Here is a 24356-nt window from a genome sequence, read left to right as displayed (position 1 = left end):
TTCCTTATTTCAGTTGAAATGTTTTTCAAATCGGATGGTGTTTGTTGAGCCCCAAAAAGATAATACTACCCAAGAGAACTAAAATCTACTTTATGTGAGTTCCTAATTTTTCCAAAAAGTATATTGTGAAATAATTTGTCTTTTCCACAGTGTCCTTTGTGACACTTACAGCAGATCTCCTTAAATAAAATGATTGGCTTTTAATAAATATTTTGTTTGGGATGATTTTCATAGTTGTGCTTTAAAGAACTTCTTAGTAGCCACCAAAATGCCTAAAGTGGCGAAACTTTTACTAAAAAGGTGCACTGTAAAAATTATAAATTATGTCTTAGTTGTTATAGTTTCTCTGTCTCCTTACTGAGGTTCTCATTCCTGACTTAGAGTGAAAGTGAGAATATATACAGATGACTTGCAATTAAATCATATTTTTTAATTTTTATTTTTTAATTTATTTGATACAAATAATTTTATATGTTTTGATCAATTGACCACATATCTACAATTTTGTTTTGCAATTCACTCTTTAGGGGGATTCAGGAGGACCGTTAATGTGCCAAGAAAACAACAGGTGGTTCCTTGCTGGTGTGACCTCATTTGGATACAAGTGTGCCCTGCCTAATCGCCCTGGAGTGTATGCCAGGGTCTCAAGGTTTACCGAATGGATACAAAGTTTTCTACATTAGAGCATTTCTTAAACTAAACAGGAAAGTCGCATTATTTTCCCATTCTACTCTAGAAAGCATGGAAATTAAGTGTTTCGTACAAAAATTTTAAAAAGTTACCAAAGGTTTTTATTCTTACCTATGCCAATGAAATGCTAGGGGGCCAGGGAAACAAAATTTTAAAAATAATAAAATTCACCATAGCGATACAGAATAACTTTAAAATACCATTAAATGCATTTGTATTTCATTGTGAACAGGTATATTTCTTCACAGATCTCATTTTTAAAATTCTTAATGATTATTTTTATTACTTACTGTTGTTTAAAGGGATGTTATTTTAAAGCATATACCATACACTTAAGAAATTTGAGCAGAATTTAAAAAAGAAAGAAATTGTTTTTCCCAAAGTATGTCACTGTTGGAAATAAACTGCCATAAATTTTCTAGTTCCAGTTTAGTTTGCTGCTATTAGCAGAAACTCAATTGTTTCTCTGTCTTTTCTATCAAAATTTTCAACATATGCATAACCTTAGTATTTTCCCCACTAATAGAAACTATTTATTGTAAGCTTATGTCACGGGCCTGGACTAAATTGATTTTATGTTGCTCTTAAATAAGTTAATTAAATAAAAGATAAATTAACTGATATGGTCATTGTATATTAGATAAATTTTACCTATTTATTTCAAGCTAGTATTTTTAAGTCTCAAAAAAATAATCAGACATACCAAAGAAATGCACCTATTGCAAATCCTGGTCTTGGTTTATGTGTGTTACAGTGGACATTTCTAATATGTGAAAACTTATTTAGACACAGCTGAATCACCCATAAGAAGGTCAAATATGTGTAATAAATGAATTTGCTTCACTTGTTTAATCCCTTGGATCATTTCCAGAATAAGTGCTGACTTCAATTTAGCTCACCGCACAGAATCTTTTGATGTATTATTTGGGGAGAAAAAAATTCATAGTTAATAAAAAACACACACACATACGCACCTTCACACACATGCTTGCATGGGACAATTTAATAGAAGAGAGAGTAAGGTTAAAAGGAGTTGAAGGAAGGGACCAATTGTATGGCTTGGCCTTATGGAAGAAAGGAGATTTGAACTACACCTGGAAAGAATAATTATTACAGAGGCATTGAAGAGGATATTGAGGATCCACTGTGCAGGTGGGAGTCAGTTCAATAGAGAATAATGTGTTGTCATACCAAAAGACTCTCTCTCTGGGAAACAGTCAGATAAAGGGGAAAAAATGTTATATGAAGAAGGTGTGGCCAGATGATGGACGAATGCAAATTCCTGTTAAGAAACTGTAGAATTCATTCTTTGGACAAAAATTAGGAGCCACGTGTTTTAGTCCATTTTCTTGCTGCTAATAATAAAGACATACCCAAGACTGGGTAATTTACAAAGGAAAGACATTTAATGAACTCACAGTTCCACATAGCTGGAGAGGCCTCACGATCATGGTGGAAGGCAAAGGAGGAGCAAAGGCATGTCTTACATGGAGACAAGCAAGAGAGCATATGCAGGAGAACTTCCATTTCCTTTCCACTTTCCTTATCCACTACCATCAGAACAGTATGGGGGAAACCAGCCCCATGATTCAATTATCTCCACCTGGCCCCACCCTTGACACATGGGGATTATTACAATTCAAGGGGAGATGTGGGTGGGGAAACAGCCAAATCGTATCACCACTGAACACACGATTCCTTTTAACACTTTTCCAATGGTCTGATTCTAACAGTTGGGAAAGATAGACTGACCAGCAGGGTATTATTTGTTTTAGTAACTGAAGATTGCTCCACATTTCATCTGTATTTCAAAACATATAGCAAAAATATATTCTAAAAATGCTAACGCAACAGATACACCACGTATTTTTCATTTCCCAAAGGTTAGCTAAAATTTTAGGAAACTGTTAAGATAGGATTACTACCATTTTCTAATAAAAGAGAAGTTCATTTTCCACATCCAGTAGCTTATAGGTTTAGTTGGTGATACCAGAAGAGTTACCCAGACCTAGATAAAGACCAAAGGCAAAAGCCAGGCATTTCTCCATTGATTTGCTGCTTTTGCCTTGCAGTTGTTATAGTCCATGGTGGCAAAGACAAGGGGGAACACCCAGTTTTCCTCCAGTATGTCCACACTAGAGGGAGAAATACATGATGATAGTAGTTTGGAGGAAAAAGGTTACGTCCCAGCAACTGGTCTCCAGTTCTACCCAGAAAGATAGATAGGTAGCCAAGAAAAGAAAGAGGAGTGCTGCATGTTGGCAGATCTCAGCTTCAAATGCAGCTGCTCATTCTCTCAGTCTCTGAGCAGCTGAAAATGGGCAATGCCCATTGATTTCTCTTTTGCCTCCTAGCTTTGCCAACCAATGCTAGTTGTGAACTGTGTTGAGGAAAATACTTATTTAACTGAAAAGAATTGACAGGAAAAATATTAGACATAATCACGCCTTCCATTATTACCACACTTAAAGAGTAATTTGTTTTCAACTTTATATATCGATGCAAACATATCTGTACTTGTTTCACATAAGAGATTTAGACAGGACTAGTCATCATTCTTCAGAAACAAGAACTCTTTATTTGGTTAAAAGGAGCACAGGGACATATGAAGACCAGACAATTGTTACAACTTTCTGTTGAGAAGAACAAGGCGTAAGCATTGAAGAAACTAGGAGATAAGACAGAAAGGAGCCACCATTTTCTATCTATCTCAAGCCAACCCTCATCAATGAATATGCGATCACTGATGGGTTCCAACCCATTTTCACACGATTTCGTAGTTCCTTTCCTTCCTGAAATGTCTGTGTGCTGTGCTTGTCTCCACACTGATAGTGACTATTCACCTGGTATCAACCACATAACCTCTTTGTATACTAATATAGTCAGAGGCTAAATACAGCTAGGGAAAACTTAGACTAACTTTGCAACTATCTGCCTCCAGTGTCAATCCCAAACCCCAAACAACCATCTTTGTTTAGTGGGCAAGAGAGGGACCACATTGATTTCAGAACCCTCAGAGAGCTGCTTCTCATTATATAGGCAACGTGTGAAGACATATGATTTATATTGTGTATGCCACTTCTTTTGTTCAAATTGACTGCATTAGTGTTTATGCACCTATTAACAAAGTTACATTATTACAAAATCTGTTTTTAATTTTAAACTAAAAATAATTATAAGGCACATGTCTTGCACAATTGAAATTAGACAATCCTTGCCTCTAAGTAAAATATTTGAGGAGGTTTATATCACACTTAATGAAATAGCTTCTTATTTCTGAAGAGATTTCCTAGACATTGACCAAAAGCAGAGAAGCTGAAAGATGAATTATTTCGAGAAAAAAACTTTTTCTATGGTACTATATTTGTGTGTGTGTGAATTCAGTTGACAACAGTAATAAGTTTCTTTAATCAAAAGAGCATGTATTGAAAAATGAGATGCCATAAAAATAAATATTAGAACAGTTCATTTTTATCAAACACTTATGCAAAGGTAAAATACTTTTGCACACTGTAAATTTCAACACAATATACATTACATTGACTAGATAACAACTTATGAAAGGTGAAAGAAATAAAAAGAATTGCTTCTAACACACATACTCCCGACGTGTTGATAAACAACTTTATCTGCATTGTCCATTTCATTTGCTTGAAGTTTGAAGTTTGGGTGCATCCTTTAGCAGAATAAGCATGTCTCACTCCATTATTAGCACAGCATATTCTTTAAATGAAATAATAGACATATAAAAATTACTTTAATATTTGCCTCAAGGGGGAGCTTACAGTTCATCTTGCAGATCCTTTGTGATTTCAAGCCATTCCAAGCTATTGTTCTGATGCCATTCCTTATACAGATCCAGAATTACAAAATTCTGGAACCAAGTCAAAGAGTTATTATACTTCCATGCCACTTTCTTTTCTGGTACTCTTTGAAATCCACAGTGTAGACTGGTTTGGACTAGTTTTTGTTCTTCCTTTACTGAAAAACATAAGAAAAAATGTTTAGTGCCTAAAACTTCTTATTAAACTAAGCATGTCTAGGTCCAAAGGGAGATATCTCAGACAGTTATTTAGGAAAGACTCCCCCTCTCAGCAGTATATTTTCCCATTCTTCCAAAAACTTCTAGATTATTCAAATATGTGAGGATGGCAAACAGTTCTTGTGAATGATAGAGAAAACAAAACATATCTTTTCCTGTTTGACATTTCCTAATTTAGAGTTCATTTTTGTTGTTGCTGTTGTTATTTTAACTTTTTATTTCCATAGGTTCTGGGGGAACAGGTGGTGTTTGGTTACATGAGTAAGTTCTTTAGTGGTGATTTGTGAGATTTTGGTGCACCCATCACTTGAGTAGTATACACTGTACCCAATTTGTATTCTTTTATCCCTCACCCCCTTCCTACTCCTTCCCCCTGAGTCCCCAAAGTCCACTGTGTCATTCTGATGCCTTTGCATCATCATAGCTTAGCTCCCACTTGTGAGTGAGAATGTACGATGTTTAGTTTTTCATTCCTGTATTACTTCACTTAGAATAACAATCTCCAGTATTACCCAGGTCGCTGTGAATGCCGTTAATTCATTCCTCTGTATGGATGAGTAGTATTCCATCATATATATATATATATATACACCACAGATTCTTTATCCATGCATTGATTGATGGGCATTTGGGCTGGTTCCACACCTACAAACATGTGCCTGACACAATATTAAACATTTCCGTTTTATTCACCAATACATACCTTTATTTTCTTTGATCAATTATTTTGGAAATCATTTTGCTCCTTGAGTCGCCTGTCACTAATGGATGCTGAATTTGTCAAATCATCAAAACAATGCCATTATACTATGTGTACGGATGTGCCTATTCCCCTCCTCCCATCGGTTCTCCGGCTCTGCACCTAAGTCACTTGATTTCTGGAAGCTTACTGGTGCCTCAGTCTCTGAAACCAATGTGGTTCAATAGCAGCTTCATGCTTTGGTAACATAACAGTTTCTGAGTTCCTCCAGATTTGAGATACAACTTCACCCTTGTCACATTTGGAATTCTGGCCCACATTTCCAGGCTGTGCCTAGGGTTCTGCTATCTTCTGTCTTTCCATAACACGATAACTTTTCAGGCACCTGCAGAAGTTCCCTGTTCCTGAGTTTATCTAAGTCATTCTCTCTCTCTTTTTTTTTTTTTTTTTTTTTTGAGACAGACCCTCACTCTGTTGCCCAGGCTGGAGTACAGTGGCCTGATCTCGGCTCACTGCAACCTCCGCCTCCCCGGTTCAAGCAATTCTCCTGCCTCAGCCTCCCAAGTAGCTGGGATTATTGGCGCCCGCCACCACGCCTGGCTATTTTTTGTATTTTTAGTAGAGATGGGGTTTTGCCATGTTAGTCAGGGTGGTATCAAACTCCCGACCTCAGATGATCCACCCAAGTCATTCTCTACTGGATGCCCTGTCAAAAGTAGATTTCTTTGGGCTGGTTTCCTCAAGATAATCTCCTGCCTGGACCAAAAGTGTTTGTCCCGGTTCACTGTGTTGTGCACTTACTTGCTCCCTGACCATCCCAGCCCCAGTTCCCAGCATCTGCCTCAGTCCTCACAGGCGTCTCCCCATCCCCTCCTCCATCTACCAGACATGGCAGAATTCCCTCAAAGAGAAAAAAGAACTATTTCTAAACACACCTGACCATTACCCTTTTAAAATATTACTTAATTCACTTAGATTTAGCTGTTTTGGTTACTAATAAAATATTACGTCCAAATTGTATGGTTTGTAGATTTTCATCCAAATAAGTAAGATCAACACAACTTTATTCTACAGACATCTAACATGTATGGAAAATAAGCCAAGAAAGTTTATAAAAAGCACAAAAATGGTCTAAATGGTAAAAAAAAAAAAAAGGTTATTAATGTGGCTTTTGTGCGGAATTAGTATTTCATTTAAGAATTACTTCATTTTTTTTCTGGGTCTTTTGTTACTTAATGGTAGGGTTTATTTCAGAAAAAGAAGAAGATGAAATCAGGTCAAAAGAGGAAAATGAATTTGTTTGCAGGTCCTTCCTGATGGAGGCATTCCCTTGATCAGTTCTTATTTAAACCACGCAGACAAAGATGTCTAGTTTATTCTAGCAAACATGCTCTTATATAAACAGAATATCTTTTCCTTTTTCCCTTTTGATACATATTTATATTTCATTTTTTACTTGACAATGAAATACATTTTCATTATATTGAATTTTGTTTCATTTCTATTAAAAAATTGGCACACATGGAAAAACTTCTGTAACCCAAGGGTATAGGAAAGCAGATAAAAAGTCATAATATTCCCCCAGAAATCTTGCTGGTAAAATATAGGATTTTATTTCAAGATACCTGCCAAAAAGTGGCCTGTTTGAACGGCTGTATTTTATTTCCTATTCTTAAAAGATCTTTTTGAAATAAAACAGAAACCTGTGACTTGAATTTTGAAAAGTAATACAAAATGAACCTACAAATATCAAGTCTTACATATAGCTTGATGTCTAGATTGAAAAGTTTAGCATTAATTCTTATACTTCATAAACAAAAAACAGTATAATATAGTGCATATGTTGGAAGTTTACAAACATCCAAATTTCAGATTCACCGTGGACACTAACTATGGTACCCAAGGCAGACTAGGTAACCCATCTAAGACACCATCTTCTCAACTGAGAAATACAAACAGAAGCGTAACTGCTTCATAAGTCCTGTAAGGATTAAATGATATATTACATTAATTCTATCCTCAATGTATATCTTATTAGATTGTATGTATAGGATTTCTTAAGGAAAATTAAAATATAATTAACTTTATGCTAATAGTTTTAAAACATTTCTGAAAACCTATTTAAAGTTTTTCAAATTGTCTCTACATATATGAGTTATTTACCTTTTATGCAGCATCTGGAAACAACAGGTTCCAAAAGCAACCAGTATCAGTAAGAGCAGGGGTATTGTTGGTATAACAACATAAATTAGATTGGGAATTATACCTACAAAATAAAACAGTCTTCATGTGAAAAGATAGTTGAGGAAGAATTCTAAAGCAAAAATATGTAAGAATGTTTCAAAAAATTCAGGTGAAATAGAATTTTCAATAAATTGACCCCAAAGTTCTTCTCAAAATATTGAAAAATCTAATGAAAGAATATACAGTCATGCACCACATAGTGACATTTCAGTCAACGATGCATCACATATATGACAGTGGTCCCATAAGATTATAATGGAGCTGCCCTACATAGGTATACCATCTTTTATATTTGATATCCTATTTTATACATTTCTATGTTTAGATAAGTTTTGATATACAAATTCCATTGTGTTACAGTTGTCTACAGCATTCAGTATAGTAACATGGTGCAGCGGTTTGTAGCCTAGAAGTTATTACTAGGCCATATCAAACAGCCTAGATGTGTAGTAAGCTATATGACCTAGGTTCAAGTACACTGTATGATGTTCGCACAATGACAAAATCGCCTAATGGTGCATTTCTCAGAACATATCCCCATTGTTAAGTGGCACATGACTGTATTCATGTTTTGGTAAAAATTAAAAACAAAAGTTTACTGAAGAGAAAATTGAATTGTACTGATTTGTAGTGATATCAAACTGTTCCAATTTGATATCCATACTTCCAAAACTATTATTAAATCTACAATTCAGACATGGAGTAGCCTTCATTAATAACCTTAGCTAACTCATTTCATTACTCCTTCTCAATCATTACTTACAAAAATAAGTACTTATTATTAAAAATAATAATTATTAAGATTATTGTAAATATATTGGGTAAGTAATTACCTAGCCAATAAGCTTAGTGTCATGATTCCATACAAGTCACTGGGATTAAAATGAAATATATAAATATTAACTGATGATACAGTCACGACTCAGAGACACAAGACTCCAGCGGCACAAAGACTTGATCTTAATTAAATTCTAAAATGAATCATTTTTTAATCCTGTTCCATCACATTTGATAATGCTAGGTATTCTTACTAAAATTAAAAAACCGTGACACTGTAATTCCATACAACTTAAAATTAATAAACATCTGCTCAATTTCAAAAGAGAAAAAAATTTCTAATGTGATTACTGAATTTTTTTGTGTCTGTGGAGGGACAGAGTCTTGCTCTGCCTCCAGGCCAGAGTGCATGGCGCAATCTTGGCTCACTGTAACCTCTGCCTCCCAGTTTCCAGTGATTCTCCTGCCTCAGCCTCCCAAATAGCTGGAATTACAGGCGCCTGCCATCATGCCCAGCTAATTTTTGTATTTTTTAGTAGAGACAGGGTTTTGCCATGTTGGCCAAGCTGGTCTCGAACTCCTGACCTCAGGTGACCCACCTGCCTCAGCCTCCCAAAGTGCTGGGATTACAGGTGTGAGCCACCGCGCCCAGCCTACTGATCTTTTAAATTAGGTTTAGATGTTCTGAATGGTTTTAAAACCAGGCACCTGAAAAGTGAAAAGCACTAAGCCTTAATATCATGTCTATGCAAAAAAAGCAAATTGAAGAACTATGCATTTAGCTTGTAAATTAAAAGTCATCATCATGACTAATCTGAATGATTCTGGTCAAAGTGGACCAGATGTAGATAAAGCTTTCCACTTAACTGCGCATCACTTCATTTGTTAACAGAACACAAACTCATGAGCAATAGGGTATCTGAGCGATAATTTGCTGTTTCCTCCCACTCCTGTTTGACTTCAAGCAATTTAAGGATCCAACCAATCCCTAAACATTTACCAGCACACCCCTGTTTGCTCTCCACTGAATGTGCCAATTTGCATCATGACGCCTACGTGTTGTTAGAGAAATTTCTTGTAGATCCAAAGTTCTTTTGTTGTTGGTGGTGGTGTTTTGTTGTTGTTGTTGTTGTTGTTGTTGTTTGCTTTTTTGAGACAGGGTCTCACTTTGTTGACCAAACTGGACTGTAGTGCATGATCAATGCTCACTGCAGCCTCGACTTCCCAGACTCAGGTGATTCTCCCACCTTAGCTTCCCAGTAGCTGGGACTACAGGTGTGTACCTCCACGGCAGGCTAGTTTTTTGTATTTTTTGCAGAGATGGGGTCTCACCAGGTTGCTCAGGATGGTCTCAAACTCCTGGGCTCAAGTGATCCACCTGCCTCAGCCTCCCAAATTGCTGGGATTACAGGTGTGAGCCCCTGTGCCTGGCCAGATCCAAATTTTAATGTGGATCACTTAGTTTAGTACCACTCCGAAGAAAACAAAACAGGTTTTTCTATTCAAATACTAGCTTAGCATAATTTTTTCTAACCTAGTTCAAAAGTAAATGTCCATAGGACCATACTTAGTGAACCACTTCCCCAGGCAAGACAAGTTTCACTGGGGTCAACATGAAGCAGCGTTTGAAAGTACAGTTCAGTTCCTGATGAAGTTAAAGACACATGAAGTAATTACCTGCTTCAGTAACAACCACATTTTGATGGGTGTCTCCTGGTTGATTTGTAAGATAAGGCTTTTCTACAGGGGCTGTTGGATTAATCTCTGTAAATAATAAGAACCACCATCATATATAATGATTAAACAAGAGAATTGAAAACATATATAAATATGAAATTATATTATAAAATAAAAACATCACAATTTTGATTTCTGAACAGCTTACAGCTAATAAAATATATTCTGAATTTAAATTTACATGAAATTATCTAACTATAAAGTCAACATTTAATTCTCTTTGAATAAAAGATGGAGTTGATACGTTCTCCCTTAAAACTCCAAATTGCAATTAGCAATCAACAGTGGGTCTGTGCTGATGATAGCCTGCTGCAGGCAATAATGGCAGACCAGTCACAAAGTTAAGCAAGGATAACCAAGAATTGGCAAACTTAAGAGTGTGATATATTAAATGCAGTTCAGAGACAAGCAAGATAATTTCTTTACTAATATCAGTGTATTATTTGGGTTTCCCGTTGCAATAATAATCAGCAGATGACTGTATGTGGATTGCATTTGGAATTGATGATTCAAGTAACAACGTTCTAAGCCACATTTCTGTTCTGCACATACAATGCCATCCTTAGATTTGCTTTCCAATAGTGTCTACTTTTAAAAATAATAATAATAACACTAAATAAAAGCTTGCAAGTTGTTTCTTTCCCTAGTTTTATAGATGTCTCTTCAATTTCCACACACTTTATTTTTTATTGTTCTTCTAACTTTTAAGTTCAGGGGTACGTGTGCAGAATGTGCAGGTTTGTTACGTGGGTAAATGTGTGCCATGGTGCTGTGCTGCACAGATCATTCCATCACCTAAGTATGAAGCCCAGCTATCCATTAACTATTATTCCTGGCTTTTTTTTCTCTTGCTACACACTTTAAAATTGTTGAAGTTTATTGTCATGATTTGGTATTGCTCTATTTTCTATTTTTCTTTTCCTTAAGGAACTATTTGTTAAATCAATAATTCAATGAAAATAAATTGAATTATTAAAAAAAACCTGTAAATTTCTTTCCATTTGTTCCAAAAGTGTAACTCTCTACTTTTATCGATTGAAATAAGAACCCATGTTCTTATATAGTCTTCAGGATAGAGAAGAATTTTAATTTAATGTTTATCATTCTTACATTACCTTAAAATGTCATAGAGTCCCCCTTTGTTGGAAGTTTAATCATAATCCATTCTGTAGAAATATTTGTTACTCTTGTACACAAATTTAACTCTGACATTTTAATAGCCTCCTCTGGGTTTCAGATTCAGTCCTAGACTATACCTACTCTTCTAGAGAACTTAGTCACTCTATGCCTAGTCAACTGGTATTTTTAAACAAATAATATAAATATTATGCAAAATATCACTAAAAATCAAGCACTGATTACATAACCAAGGAATTTAATCAAACCAACATCCTTTACTAAGCAGACGCTAAGCTCAAGGAGGGTTAACTAAATATAAATAAAAAGACAAAAAAGATTAAATCATGAAATAAAAAATAAAAATCTTGAGCACATTAATAAGGCCAACAGTAAACCTGTGAATGTGCTTCAAAACAAAAACTACATAAAATAATATTTTAATAAATATAGATTATTTGAAGATTTGGGTAGAATGGAGAAGATAAAGAAAGAATAATTTTATATCATAAATGCTCTTGCATGAGTAATGTAAACCTAGATTACCTAATACATAAACAAGTAAAGAAGATTGTAAGATTTACAGTGTCCTAAATAATGGCATAAATTTTGATGCAAAAATAAAATAAATATAATACAATGAAGGGTCAAATAATTGACCTTTGAACTCGAAAGGAGAAGGCGATAATGTAATATTAAGAATAATGCATAATATTGTACTTGTATTATCCAGTAGTCTTAAGTACATAGAATGTCATAAATTTAAAATATCAGAGGATTTCAACTTTATATTTCTCCAGGAGAAAAATAGAGGACATAAGCGCATAACAGACTCAGCTTTGCAAAGACTTCCAGGAGGGTAGTGACGGGTTTAGCAACCAGGATGGTTAAAGAATAAACTCACCAGGGATAAAAAAAAAAAAAAAAGGTGGCTAATACACTCAAGAGCAGGATAAATGTAAGAGAAGGGTAAGTCTAATCCAAATAATCCTTTGTGTTTTCTGGTATTATGAGAAAAAGAATCATGTAATTTCAGGAGAATAATGGAAGCAGCAGTACTCAGCTATAATTGCCTTCTGTGAACACGTATTATGAGTTCAAGCAGACACCTCTTCAGAAGAGTTAAAATGACACTTCCAAACGCTGAGGAGGAGAAAAACAGCAAAAAAATCTCAAAGCCTAAGGATCTAACTTGACTTTCTAGATGATTTTAAAAAATGAGTCCACAGAGTTTGTATTAGTCCCTCTTTCAGTCAAATATGAATTCAGATGATCCGTCCTAGTTAAAGTAATTCAAGTGGACTATTTTTTAAATCCAGAACCCATGCCAGTATAGCTCAAGTCAATGTAAGATTCCCATTTGCTGCATATGACAAGTAGTGGGAGATTTCAAAATAAAGCTAACTGAGGAGACATATTTCAAGCATAGGAATCATAGGGAGAACGAGTCGCATCTTCCTACTTTTTTCCACTATGGGGCAATGAGCTATGATAGTCTTCTTTTTACTGAGTACCACATGTCAAGTATTATACCATAAAATGATAAGCAAATGATCCAGGAGAAAGTGCTTTGTTCTCTTAAAGTCAGATAAAGAAGTGCTGCTCACATGTGTAAGTCTATAGGTGCTTTGGTAACTTACATCTACTTCCCACATATTATAGTAAAAAATATTTTAAAATATTTATTGTTTATAAAATCTATTTACAAAAATATTTGGTTTTATTGTAAGAAATGATTATTTTTTCTTAAAGACATCTCTCCAGATGTTTTTATTTACTCTCTTCTTTGAGCTCATTGGACAGTTTGCTCTACAGCATATGATATGCTTCATTACACGAGTGATATGAGAAGCTGCAAGGTAATTTTCTATTTCACAGCAGAAAAACAAAAAGAGCCACAGGTAGTCAAAATTAAAGACAAAACTTAATACTATTAAACATGCACAAAATCTTCTATACCTTCTTTTGCTACTGCTTACCTGGTTCATACTTGCAAATATAATTGTGCTTCATGTTACACCTGTCATCATTCCACTGGTAAAGGTAGGGACCCCCAAGGCCAGGATTGGCAGTTGGTTGGTGATACATCACAACACACTTTTCACTTCCGCAGGAAGGTTCATCTGTGTACCAGTTTCTGCAAACAGAGAGTAATAGGAACACTCAGATACATGCCTACTAAATGATTCTGCCTGTCCTACTCTGACATCCTCTACAGGTAACAGAGTCCTCCCTCTATCTTTGGAATTCCCCAGAGCACCTGTCAACTGCTCAAGATCCATACTCACCGGTACTGGGAATTGCTTCCATCAGACCACTGGTAGAGATCTGGGCAGGCACCAGATGTTTGCCCATCTCCATTCCTCCAAAGCCCTATCCAGAAATCACCATCAGAAATCCCTGTTCCGGGTTTTGTCAGGTTTTGCAACATGCTCTCTATTAACTTCTGTTCTGCTTCATTCTCAAGGCTGAGGAGGACTCCTCCCTCACTCTCACAAGCCAGGCGTGCCTCCTGAAAGCTCACTCGGCTGGACAGTTCATGGAAGTAGGCCATTTTGTAGCAGGGATGCCTGAAGTCAGCAAAACACACCTTTTGGCCTGAAAAAAAAAAAAAAGATGCCCATATATTGATAATCTGAACTCTATTTGTAACAACACTAAGAATCAAAATGTAAGAACCAGTCAAAGCAGAAAATACATTACCAGAAATGCTTCTCCCACTGAATTATTTCGTAAAGTTTATTTTCTAGCCTATTGCTTGCAATTTGTAAAAGCAAATTTATTCCCTCGTAAACTTGCAACATAAACTTTTAAACCCAGTACTTCGAGCAATGTTTGTTAATGGAAGTTATAACTCTTCTGGCTTAGATTTTATAAACCAATTAACAAAGCAAATGAAAATAGCTAAAGGAATTTCAGGAGTGTATAGTAAAGTGAGCTAAAACTTAATGAAAGAAGAATAACAATTCATAAAGCAAATTAATTATCAAAAACAAGTAATATATAATGAAACAATTTTATATAAGGTGTTCTGAAGAAGATACAAAGTGGCAGATTTAAGGTATAAATATTTGCTTTCATTTTTTATACCCGAAACAAATCTATTAAAATTGAAAGTTAAAAGGGGACAGAATGAAGGTAATTGGTAGTAATAAATGATTAATTAATATAATATTACATTGGAAGTGACAGGATAGAGTTCTAAAGTACTCACTATCTCTGAAAAAATCTCATTACCAATTTTTTGAGTATTTTCTGGGGTCTTTGGGGAGATATTGTGTGTAAACTCCAATTCCTAGGCCAATGTCTTCTCTCATTTTACAGAGACATCTCTGATAAGTGATAAATTGCAAATTAAAATCTCCCAACTATGAACTTAAAGAATTAAGTACTTTTTTTAAAAAAAAGGAATATACTTTAAATGTGAAAAAAATGATGGCTTAGAGAACAGTGGAATGAATATATCATGAAATAAAAGAGCTAGTAAAATCTTATCAATGGTTGTTGTCAATTTCTTACAATTTGGATGGAGACCTGAGTAGGCTGAAATTTGGCCAAACTGGTCTTTCAAAGACAGTTAAATTATTAGCTCAAAACAATTAAGGTAATAAACATTTAGCAGACTTGAAAACAAATTATTTCTCTCAGCTTTAGAGGCTCTACTTATATATTAAACACATATGAAATAACAATGTCTTCCTCTAATTTAACCTTAAAAATGTTCCATTCATTCATTTATGAGTTTGAAAGTAATAGTATTACATTTTTTAAACCTTCCCTAACTCAGAATTTCGTTAAACTTAAATACAAATTCATTTAAATTCACCTTTTTCTGTAGTTAATCTTACTACTGGTGGTTTTATTGCATATTTCTTCAGGAATAAAGATTAGGACCAAGCAAATATCCAAAATCTATAAATACATACATAGAATACTCTGAATTTGGAAGAGAAGTTTAAAATCTATTTTTTATCTTAAACCTGTATCTTAAAGGTTTTCATGTTACAGCATTCCGTTTAACCACCTAACCGCCTATCCTGACATCTATTGATTATGTACAGTCTATACTATACCCAATAAAGTCATTATTTGTAGTATACTGAAAATCAATTTATTTCAAGATATTGGCCAGAATCACAAACAAGCTTAAAAGAATTTTTGAGACGTCATAATGAAATTCTGCTCTAATAACATCTGTGAAGTCTTAAACACATAGGCAAAAAGAGTTTGAAAAAAAATCTCAAAATTAAATTTCGCATACCTCTGCATGTTAAGCAGTGCTAATTTTCCTAATTATCAAGTGAAATAACTGCAAATATGCATGATATCAGGTCATAATAAAGTCGTATATATTTATATTTACATATATACGCCAGATTAGATAGATAGATAGATAAACAGATGATAGATAAACAGATATAAATAGATTGATGTCAAGGATATTACGGTGTATAGGATTTAGCTAGCTCCATAAGCAATGGATTTTCTATTGTTCTATTGTCTACACTCACCCTTGTTTACCACTAAGAATGTATGGCAAGATTATAAACAATCTCCAGAATGGTCATTCTGTCTTGTTTTGATTTTCACTGCTTCTGCTTTTGTTCACCTCTGCTCTCTGCTGTCAACTTTTAAAACCGCCAAGGATCCCTCTCTGTTACTATTTCTTACGCCCAAACTGCTTTCCACAGTCCATAGCCTCTTCTACTTTCTTAGTCTTGCCCTATTTTAGCTTAGATTTGGACCTGGAAAATAGACTGTCAATTACTTTATGTAAAATTTAGACAAATTACTTCATGCTAAGAAATTAGGAAATAGTTTCTCTACTTTCTTACAATTCATCTCCATTAACATTATTCCTGTTGGTATTTGTGGCCTTTTCTACTATGTATTTAATTGTGTAGCCTATCAATAAAAGTTGTCAGTAGTCAGGGATTTGTGGGGGTGGGAGAGATTCTTGTATTTAAATACTGGCAAAAAAAAAAAAGCATTCAAACTTTGTACTTTAATTACAGTACATCACACTGAGCCAGTGTAGCATATCCATTCCTTTCTGGAGTCAGCAGTTAATGACCTACGATGACACTCAGAGGGAGAAAGGCACAGAAATCAGTGGAAGGTCATTAACTTCTCAACAGTGTTTGAGTGATAGGCATTCAATATCTTGACACAAACTGAGAACAACCAATCATAAAATAGTAGTTCTGGCAATGCAAGCAAGCCAAGAGTTGTTCCCTCTGTTTCATGACCATGATCTGGACCCAGCAGCAACGCACTAAAAAATCTGAACAAATTAACAGGCTGCCCAAATTGTTAATGAAAAAGAACATATTAGTATGAATGACCGTGGGAAATAAGTTAGAGAGACTTCAGGAGGACAAATCAGCCTGAAAATAAATATTCTTTGAGAGATGATCATGAAAGTCCCAATGGTTGACTCTGAAAATTAATGTATTACTTTAAAATTTCTCCTAATATATTACTAAGTTTTGTGATGATTTCATCATTTAAAATGGTTGTTCTCAGTCAGAGCCTAACAATGCCATTAAGCCTGTATTTTCATGACTGTATTTAGAAGCATGCGGTTTCCATTTTCATCTACTACATCCTTTACATAGTTCTAAGTGTCCAAATATATCTTAATTACATTCCCTTGAGTTTTTAACTTGTTCAATTTTTCACTCCAAGAACTTTCTGCCTTGGATTTTATCCCAGCACTTTTGAAATATTAAATTTCCCTAAGAAGATTGTTTTGCAAGATGTCAAAAAATGTCATATTAAAAAAAAAAACCAGAATAGCCAGACCTTTCAGTGAGTAAAAAGTTTGTTATATGTAACAAAGCCCCAAACAATCAGGGAATTCCTGGGTATGATGCATATGCTAAAAGTCACTGTTCATTATCTCTGATATATTAAAAAATAAATGCAGCACAGATTTACTCATGATGAGCATACAAAAATGGTGATGTAAATTAACTCATAAAATTAAGATAGTACTTCTTATTAAATGCATGAGAGCTTTAGGTTTCATGTGGAAATTTCTAACACCATTATGTTAGTTTATACAGATAATAATAAAAGAAAAAAACCTAGGGAGAGAGATTATATTTAAAATAATTAACAATCAGTGCTGTGCAGGCCCTGGACAATAGACAGCTTGACACTCTCTGTGCCAGGCCGTGTCTCTGGTTGTGGATAATAGAGCAGTCCTCCGGTCCTGCTTGAGGGAGTGGAGCTTGTGATGGCTGCACGGCCGGGAGACTCTCAGGACATCAAGACAGCAGCCCATCGTCAACTAGAACAGATATATTAACTCTAAAGTTTGATCATCAGCTGTGTCTACAGAGTTTGAACTGAAAAGTCACTAACAGTTCAGATCTAGCAAGGCAGTTTTCAGGAAATTATAAATATATTGCACAATTTTTATGGGTTTATATATACAATCAGTTAAAGCTGACACTGAATTTCTTTACATTCAATTCTATTTTATTACTGATTTCCACCTTATCGTGCAAATTTGGTCCAAGCTGCAGCAAAATCATCAGAAGCAGCAGCTATTGAACGTCTCACCGCTATTTCAGCCGATCACATTTGGCTACTAATGCAGTGAAACTCCAACAGCTGGGAAACAAATGTTGCCCTAATTCCCAGAAAAGTTTTGTTAATGCAGATCTTCTGGAAGCAACTTTCCCACTTCTGTAAAAGCCAATTTTCCTAGAGAACAATTACAATTACCTCTCGTCTCATTCTGTGAGATAATGTGGAGAATTTCTCTGTCTCTTATTTTCAAATGTTATGTTCAGATAAAATCTTCCATCAACATTTTATGGGATAGATAAGGATTCAGAGAACCATATAACGGGTTCTATTACACTAAGGTTACATTTATGCCGTCGAACTATAAATTACTAAATGTCAACTAGCATCTGCAATTGAAGACATCCTTTTATTGTGGCCTTGTCTACAAGAGACAGAAAAGATCTGCCCAGGATTCTACAAACATATTGAGAAAATAAAATTCAAGATAATTTCTCTACAAACATATTGGGAAAATAAAATCCAGGATAATTTATTTGCTAGATGTGCACTAGGAGCTAATTAATTTTTAAATCTAAAAAGTATTTAAATATGTAAGTTTTTCTGCACTGGATTTTTAAGCATTTATTTTAAGTTCACGGGTACATATGTAGGATGTGCAGGTTTATTACATAGGTAAATGTGTGTCATGGAGGTTTGTCATATAGATTGCACTGAATTTTTACAGAAATATTTTATAGAATATTTCTTTAATATAAAAGAGGCTTCTTTATATAAAATACATAAACATTTATTTTATATATTAAAATAAATAAATAAAATAAATATTTATTTTATACATTAAAATAAATAAAATAAATATTTATTTTATACATTAAAATAAATAAAATAAATATTTATTTTATACATTAAAATAAATAAAATAAATATTTATTTTATACATTAAAATAAATAAAATAAATATTTATTTTATACATTAAAATAAATAAAATAAATATTTATTTTATACATTAAAATAAATAAAATAAATATTTATTTTACATATTAAAATAAATATTTATTTTACATATTAAAATAAATATTTATTTTACATATTAAAATAAATATTTATTTTACATATTAAAATAAATAAATAAAATAAATATTTATTTTATATATTAAAATAAATAAATAAAATAAATATTTATTTATATATTAAAATAAATAAATATTTATTTATATATTAAAATAAATAAATAAATATTTATTTATATATTAAAATAAATAAATAAATATTTATTTATATATTAAAATAAATAAATAAATAAAATATTTTATATATTAAAATAAATAAATAAAATATTTATTTTATATATTAAAATAAATAATTAAAATAAATAAAATAAATATGTATTTTTATATATTAAAATAAATAAAATACATATGTATTTTATATATTAAAATAAATAAAATACATATTTCTTTTATATATTAAATAAAATACATATTTCTTTTATATATTAAATAAAATACATATTTCTTTTATATATTAAATAAAATACATATTTCTTTTATATATTAAATAAAATACATATTTCTTTTATATATTAAATAAAATACATATTTCTTTTATATATTAAATAAAATACATATTTCTTTTATATATTAAAATAAATAAAATACATATTTCTTTTATATATTAAAATAAATAAAATACATATTTCTTTTATATATTAAAATAAATAAAATACATATTTCTTTTATATATTAAAATAAATAAAATACATATCTATTTTATATATTAAAATAAATAAAATACATATTTATTTTATATAAAAGAAATATTCATCCTTATTAGGTTCACACACAGCTACATAAATAAACAGGCCCTTTTATTTAGAGAAAGTTATTATTATTAACATTCCTATCACTGTCACAACAAAGATTTCATCACTCTTTCCATGAATAAGTAGATGATTTTTGTCTTTTTTCTTAGCCATTAAAATTTCTGTAGAGCTAACTATTGGCAGAGGTTTAAATGCTCTTGGCAATGATATAAAGTGGGGCCAAACTCATGAAGTCAGGGTAGTTTGCTTTTTCTTTCTGAGCAGAAAGGATCTATAATTTGGTTTTCTTTTTGCTTATATTTGTTTATTTTCTGATAGTTGAGTGCTCAGTTAGTTATGAAAATAATAAATATTTTCTAATGTCTCACGCTATAATTATATATTATTATTAGATGAATATTGAATTTATATCACTTTTTCAATAAAAATATAAAAGACATATTACAAATTCCTACTGTTCAATTATGATCTACCATTAGTTGCAAAAAAAAGTAAAAAAGAGCATCCACATGGTAAATATTCCCCAAACCAGACTGAATTAACTTAGAATGTTTTATTAGAATCACACAAGATATTTTTTTCTTTTTCATAATTTCTTCTTACCCCCCTCACTCACACTGATAAATATGTTGATACTACCATACACAGTGCAGCAAGGACTGTGATACCAGTGCCAACACTTTTGAACTAAAAAGAAAATGACTGGTGTTCAAGTGTTCTGCGTTCAGCATTCAATGTCACACCAACTTCTTAAAATTTTTTCTTATAAAGAGTTTTATTATAATAAACTTTTATTTTTACAACAGAGATTTTATAATGTACTTAATTGCATAGTGCACTATAGCTGGAGTCTATTTTCTTACATTAATAAACAAATTTATTTATAATTTTATTTATAATTTTAAATTAAGTTTATAAATGTAGGTTGTGGTCATTTTCTGCATGGTGGCAGCAGCAGAAAGCCCTACTTTTCCAGTTGGAAAATGCGTAAGCTTTCTGAGAGGAGGATGAGACTATTTTTTTAAAAAATCAGAATATTTACAATGGAGATTAGAATAATAAGGAGTAAACCAAGTATCATTGTGACTTAAGAGTTCATGTAGCCAATCAAAATGAATTAGCTTTGAAACCAGACTCTACACTTGAACTTTGGGTACCTGAGATTATTTAATCGCCCCTGGCCTCAGTCTTCTTACTTAAATAATGAGACCAGTTATGAGTTTTATAGAAGTAATGATTCTAATAATAAAAGCCTGAAATTTAGCAATAATTTAGAATGCAGCACCTCATTTCTACCACAATCCATGCTTTGGGATAAATTAGGAAAAGACGACCTCTCCTGGTGAGAGATGGCAGAAAGGTCCCTCTTATAGACTGTTCAACTAGAAAAAGTTGATTTTGCCTCTAGGTGGCTTGAGCTACAGGCACTGGGCTTGCCAAGCTGAGCTCCTTCTCCTGTCTTTTTGGCTTGTACCTCGACACAGTGCACAATCTGCAAAACTGTGTTTGAACCTTTTTAATATTCCTAGCAATCCTATGACATAGGTGCTCTTATCTGTTTTCAAAATGAAGCAAAGAGGGCAGTTCACACAGCTCACAAGTGCTGAAGCTGGGTTGTGAAACCAGGCCATCTGGCTCTACACTCCATGCTTTTACCAGGTTTCTATGCTGTCTCCATATGTCTCAAACCTAATATAAAGGTGAAATATTTCATGAACAAAAGGGATTGATGAATACAAACACTGTGCATGTTATCTATGTCAGAATCATAAGCATTAATCTGTTATTGATTATTGGGTGGCTAATATAAGCAAGGCTTGTGCATTGAGAGCTTGTTTCTAAACAGAATTAGATTTTCTGTTACAAATATTTAAATAAGAATTAATGTTGCTTCTGTCTGAGATTTTCAAACCATATATGCCTTTAATAAATTTTTATCTAGTCTTTTTATTTTCCAAATAAAACAAACTAGATCCAAATTGAATGCATTCCACATTACAAAGAGTATAACTTTAGCAAAGTTGTCATCCTGTGTTATATCATGAGGAATATGTTAAAATAGTAAAAGAAACACTCTCATCCTAGAGTCGCACACATCCATCTACTTGTATATGAATTCCTGACACAGAAAGTTGTTGTAAATAGAAAAATTGTTTGTGAGTGCATCTTCTGAATTTTAACCTTGGACTCCTTTATATATATAATATATATAATATTATATATATTAATATTATATATAATATATATAATATTATATATATAATATATATAATATTATATATAATATATATAAAATACATATATGTATAATACATATATATGTAATATATATGTATTATATTATAGGTACAACACATATATATACACATATACAATGTATATATACATACATATACAATATACATACATATATATAATATACATACATATATACACACATATACATATATACACACATATACACATATATTATATATACACATATATACGTATATATGTATTATACATGTATTATACATATATATTATATATGTATTATACATATATATTATATATGTATTATATATATTATATATGTATTATACATATATATGTATTATATATATTATATATGTATTATACATATATGTATTATATATATTATATATGTATTATACATATATTTTATATATATAAAAAAATACATTACCTTTTCTAAAGGTAATGTAACAGATACTGCCATCTTTGGGAAAGAGTTATAAAACAAAACCATAAAATGATGACAAGCAGCAGTTGAAGAATAATGGTTATGATAAATGGTTAGTTCATTAAATGACTGGTAATAAAATTAATTTGTTCCTTTCATGCCAGAGAGATACTTAAAGTAATTGCATCTCTGAAAACTGCACTGTCATCATTTTATGCTTTTGATGATGTCATAGAATAGTTCCATAGGCTGAGAAAGGCTCAGCAGTTTTTCTTGTATCTCCCTTGCTATATATTATATTATATTGTATTAATGTATGTGCTACTGTTCACCACCCATGAATTTGCAATATTCTATGGTATCGACAGGATAAGAAGAGAGGCCTCTAAATCACCCAGTCTCCTAAATAAAACGTGTGCCAGTTTTAATAAAGTTAAACTGATATATATTAAAGTGCCCTGGAGAAATCTGGAAGCACCATGAAATATTCCTAATGTCATTTTGCAGCAAAAATAGGTTGGGGATCACTGCTATGCACACTAGAAAGAAAAAGGAAAAAAAAAAGGAAACACATTACTTCAAAACACTTCAAATGTTTAAAAGTATCACTTGCTCTTCAAACATATCCTCCCAACTTAGAGACCTGAATTTGGAATCCTTCATATTTATCCTTATGCCTACAAGTAAAATCCTTTTACCTTTGTCCTAAAGAAGACATCACTACTCACCAGTCACTTCACAAAATTAAATGATTGCAGCTCCCATAGATATTCTCTACACATCTGTGTGTAGTAAGAAATCAGTACAGGTCTAAGCTCCTAAAAGTAGTTTCCAAATTAGCATCATAAATTCAATAAATAGGCTTTGATTACTATCATCATGTCACATATTGTTTTGCATATTCGTACATCAAAATAAGCATGACCACTGACCTAGAAAAAATACTTTCTTATTACTACTAGATGCCACTAAATCTCATGGGTCAGATTACGATGATGAAGTTGTTCGAAACGTCATTTCTTGCTAAAATATATCCACTTTATTTTTAAGTAATGCTCTAAACTTTAGAAAAGGTGATGTATTTAAAAGTATTGGAAAGTATCTTATTGAATATTTTAAAGTATTAAAGATAATTTCTGTGGAGAATTATTTTGTGAGTGTCTATTTTTCTGCGGTCAGTGATTATTTGAGTATCCTACATAGAAATTATAATTTGTTGTACTGAAATTTAACAAATAGAAATATATTCCATATGTTGCAAGTATGTTCCTAATAACAGCCCCAAAGAGGCTCTTACTCTTCAATAAAGATTTGGTGAATGGTCCCAAGTGGCATGAAAAATTGATGCACCAATTCAAAACTTACATTGACCAGGTAGACAATAGATCCATTAGAAACTATTGCTACAAAAATGTCAGGCTTTAGGCTGCTCTGTTCTCTGGCCATTGTGGTCAAAATACATCTTTTTAAGAAATTAGCCTTCAAAGCATAAAAGTCACAAATCAATTTATAGATGGTTAAATTTCAATGTGAATTTTATGACCAAAGACAATTGAATTATTCATAAGAAAAACATAACTATTTTAATATCAAATAAACATCATCATTTATGCTAAATCAAATAGATCATGTTCAGTTAATTAGAAATTTTCCAGATGTCACCTACAAGATGCCTATAAATGCTTAATAAGAAAACCTAACAAAAGGTTTGGAAAAAATTACGTACTCATAGAACGCAAAATACACCTCTTCAACAATTTTTTAAGCTCTGTTTTTACTTTAGATATTATTTTTCCTCCCTTTAAAATGTTGAGGCCTAGGAACAAGAGCATATCTAAAGGATATTATTTAGGTCAATGAGTAAAAAACATCTTATGTTCAAAGCATGGTCTCTGCTTTTCATTCAGTTGCATGAATAATTCTGATAAATACAAAGACAGATAAGTAATTCACAAATCAGATGAGTCTATATAATGAACTTTTTCTTTGCAGCTAACTTAG

General features: G+C 32.4%; 2 protein-coding genes across 4 annotated transcripts in view; one reads left to right on the top strand and one right to left on the bottom strand.

Moving 5' to 3' along the window:
- TMPRSS15 (transmembrane serine protease 15) overlaps positions 1–1533 on the top strand; it is a 136332-nt gene extending 134799 nt beyond the window's left edge. The window contains exon 26 of the mRNA XM_055373826.2: positions 528–1533. Within this exon, the coding sequence (XP_055229801.1) occupies positions 528–683 (156 nt within the window). The 3' untranslated portion in view covers positions 684–1533. The remainder of the gene's footprint in view (positions 1–527) is intronic.
- A 1712-nt stretch (positions 1534–3245) lies between these two features.
- The window catches only part of CHODL (chondrolectin), a 58509-nt gene continuing 37398 nt past the window's right edge, over positions 3246–24356 (bottom strand). For 2 of the 3 annotated variants that reach the window (XM_055374034.2, XM_004062611.5), the window contains exons 2-6: positions 13595–13904; positions 13286–13443; positions 10131–10217; positions 7596–7698; positions 3246–4671 (exon numbers count right to left, since the gene is read on the bottom strand). In XM_055374034.2, coding sequence (XP_055230009.1) covers positions 4587–4671; positions 7596–7698; positions 10131–10217; positions 13286–13443; positions 13595–13904 — 743 coding nt within the window. In that variant the 3' untranslated portion in view covers positions 3246–4586. The remainder of the gene's footprint in view (positions 4672–7595; positions 7699–10130; positions 10218–13285; positions 13444–13594; positions 13905–24356) is intronic. The other variant, XM_055374035.2, reaches the window with a different exon arrangement.

The sequence above is a fragment of the Gorilla gorilla genome, chromosome 22 (assembly GCF_029281585.2).
Source record: "Gorilla gorilla gorilla isolate KB3781 chromosome 22, NHGRI_mGorGor1-v2.1_pri, whole genome shotgun sequence".
In the NCBI taxonomy this organism is placed as follows: domain Eukaryota; kingdom Metazoa; phylum Chordata; class Mammalia; order Primates; family Hominidae; genus Gorilla; species Gorilla gorilla.
This window is presented reverse-complemented; position numbering and strand designations above follow the sequence as displayed.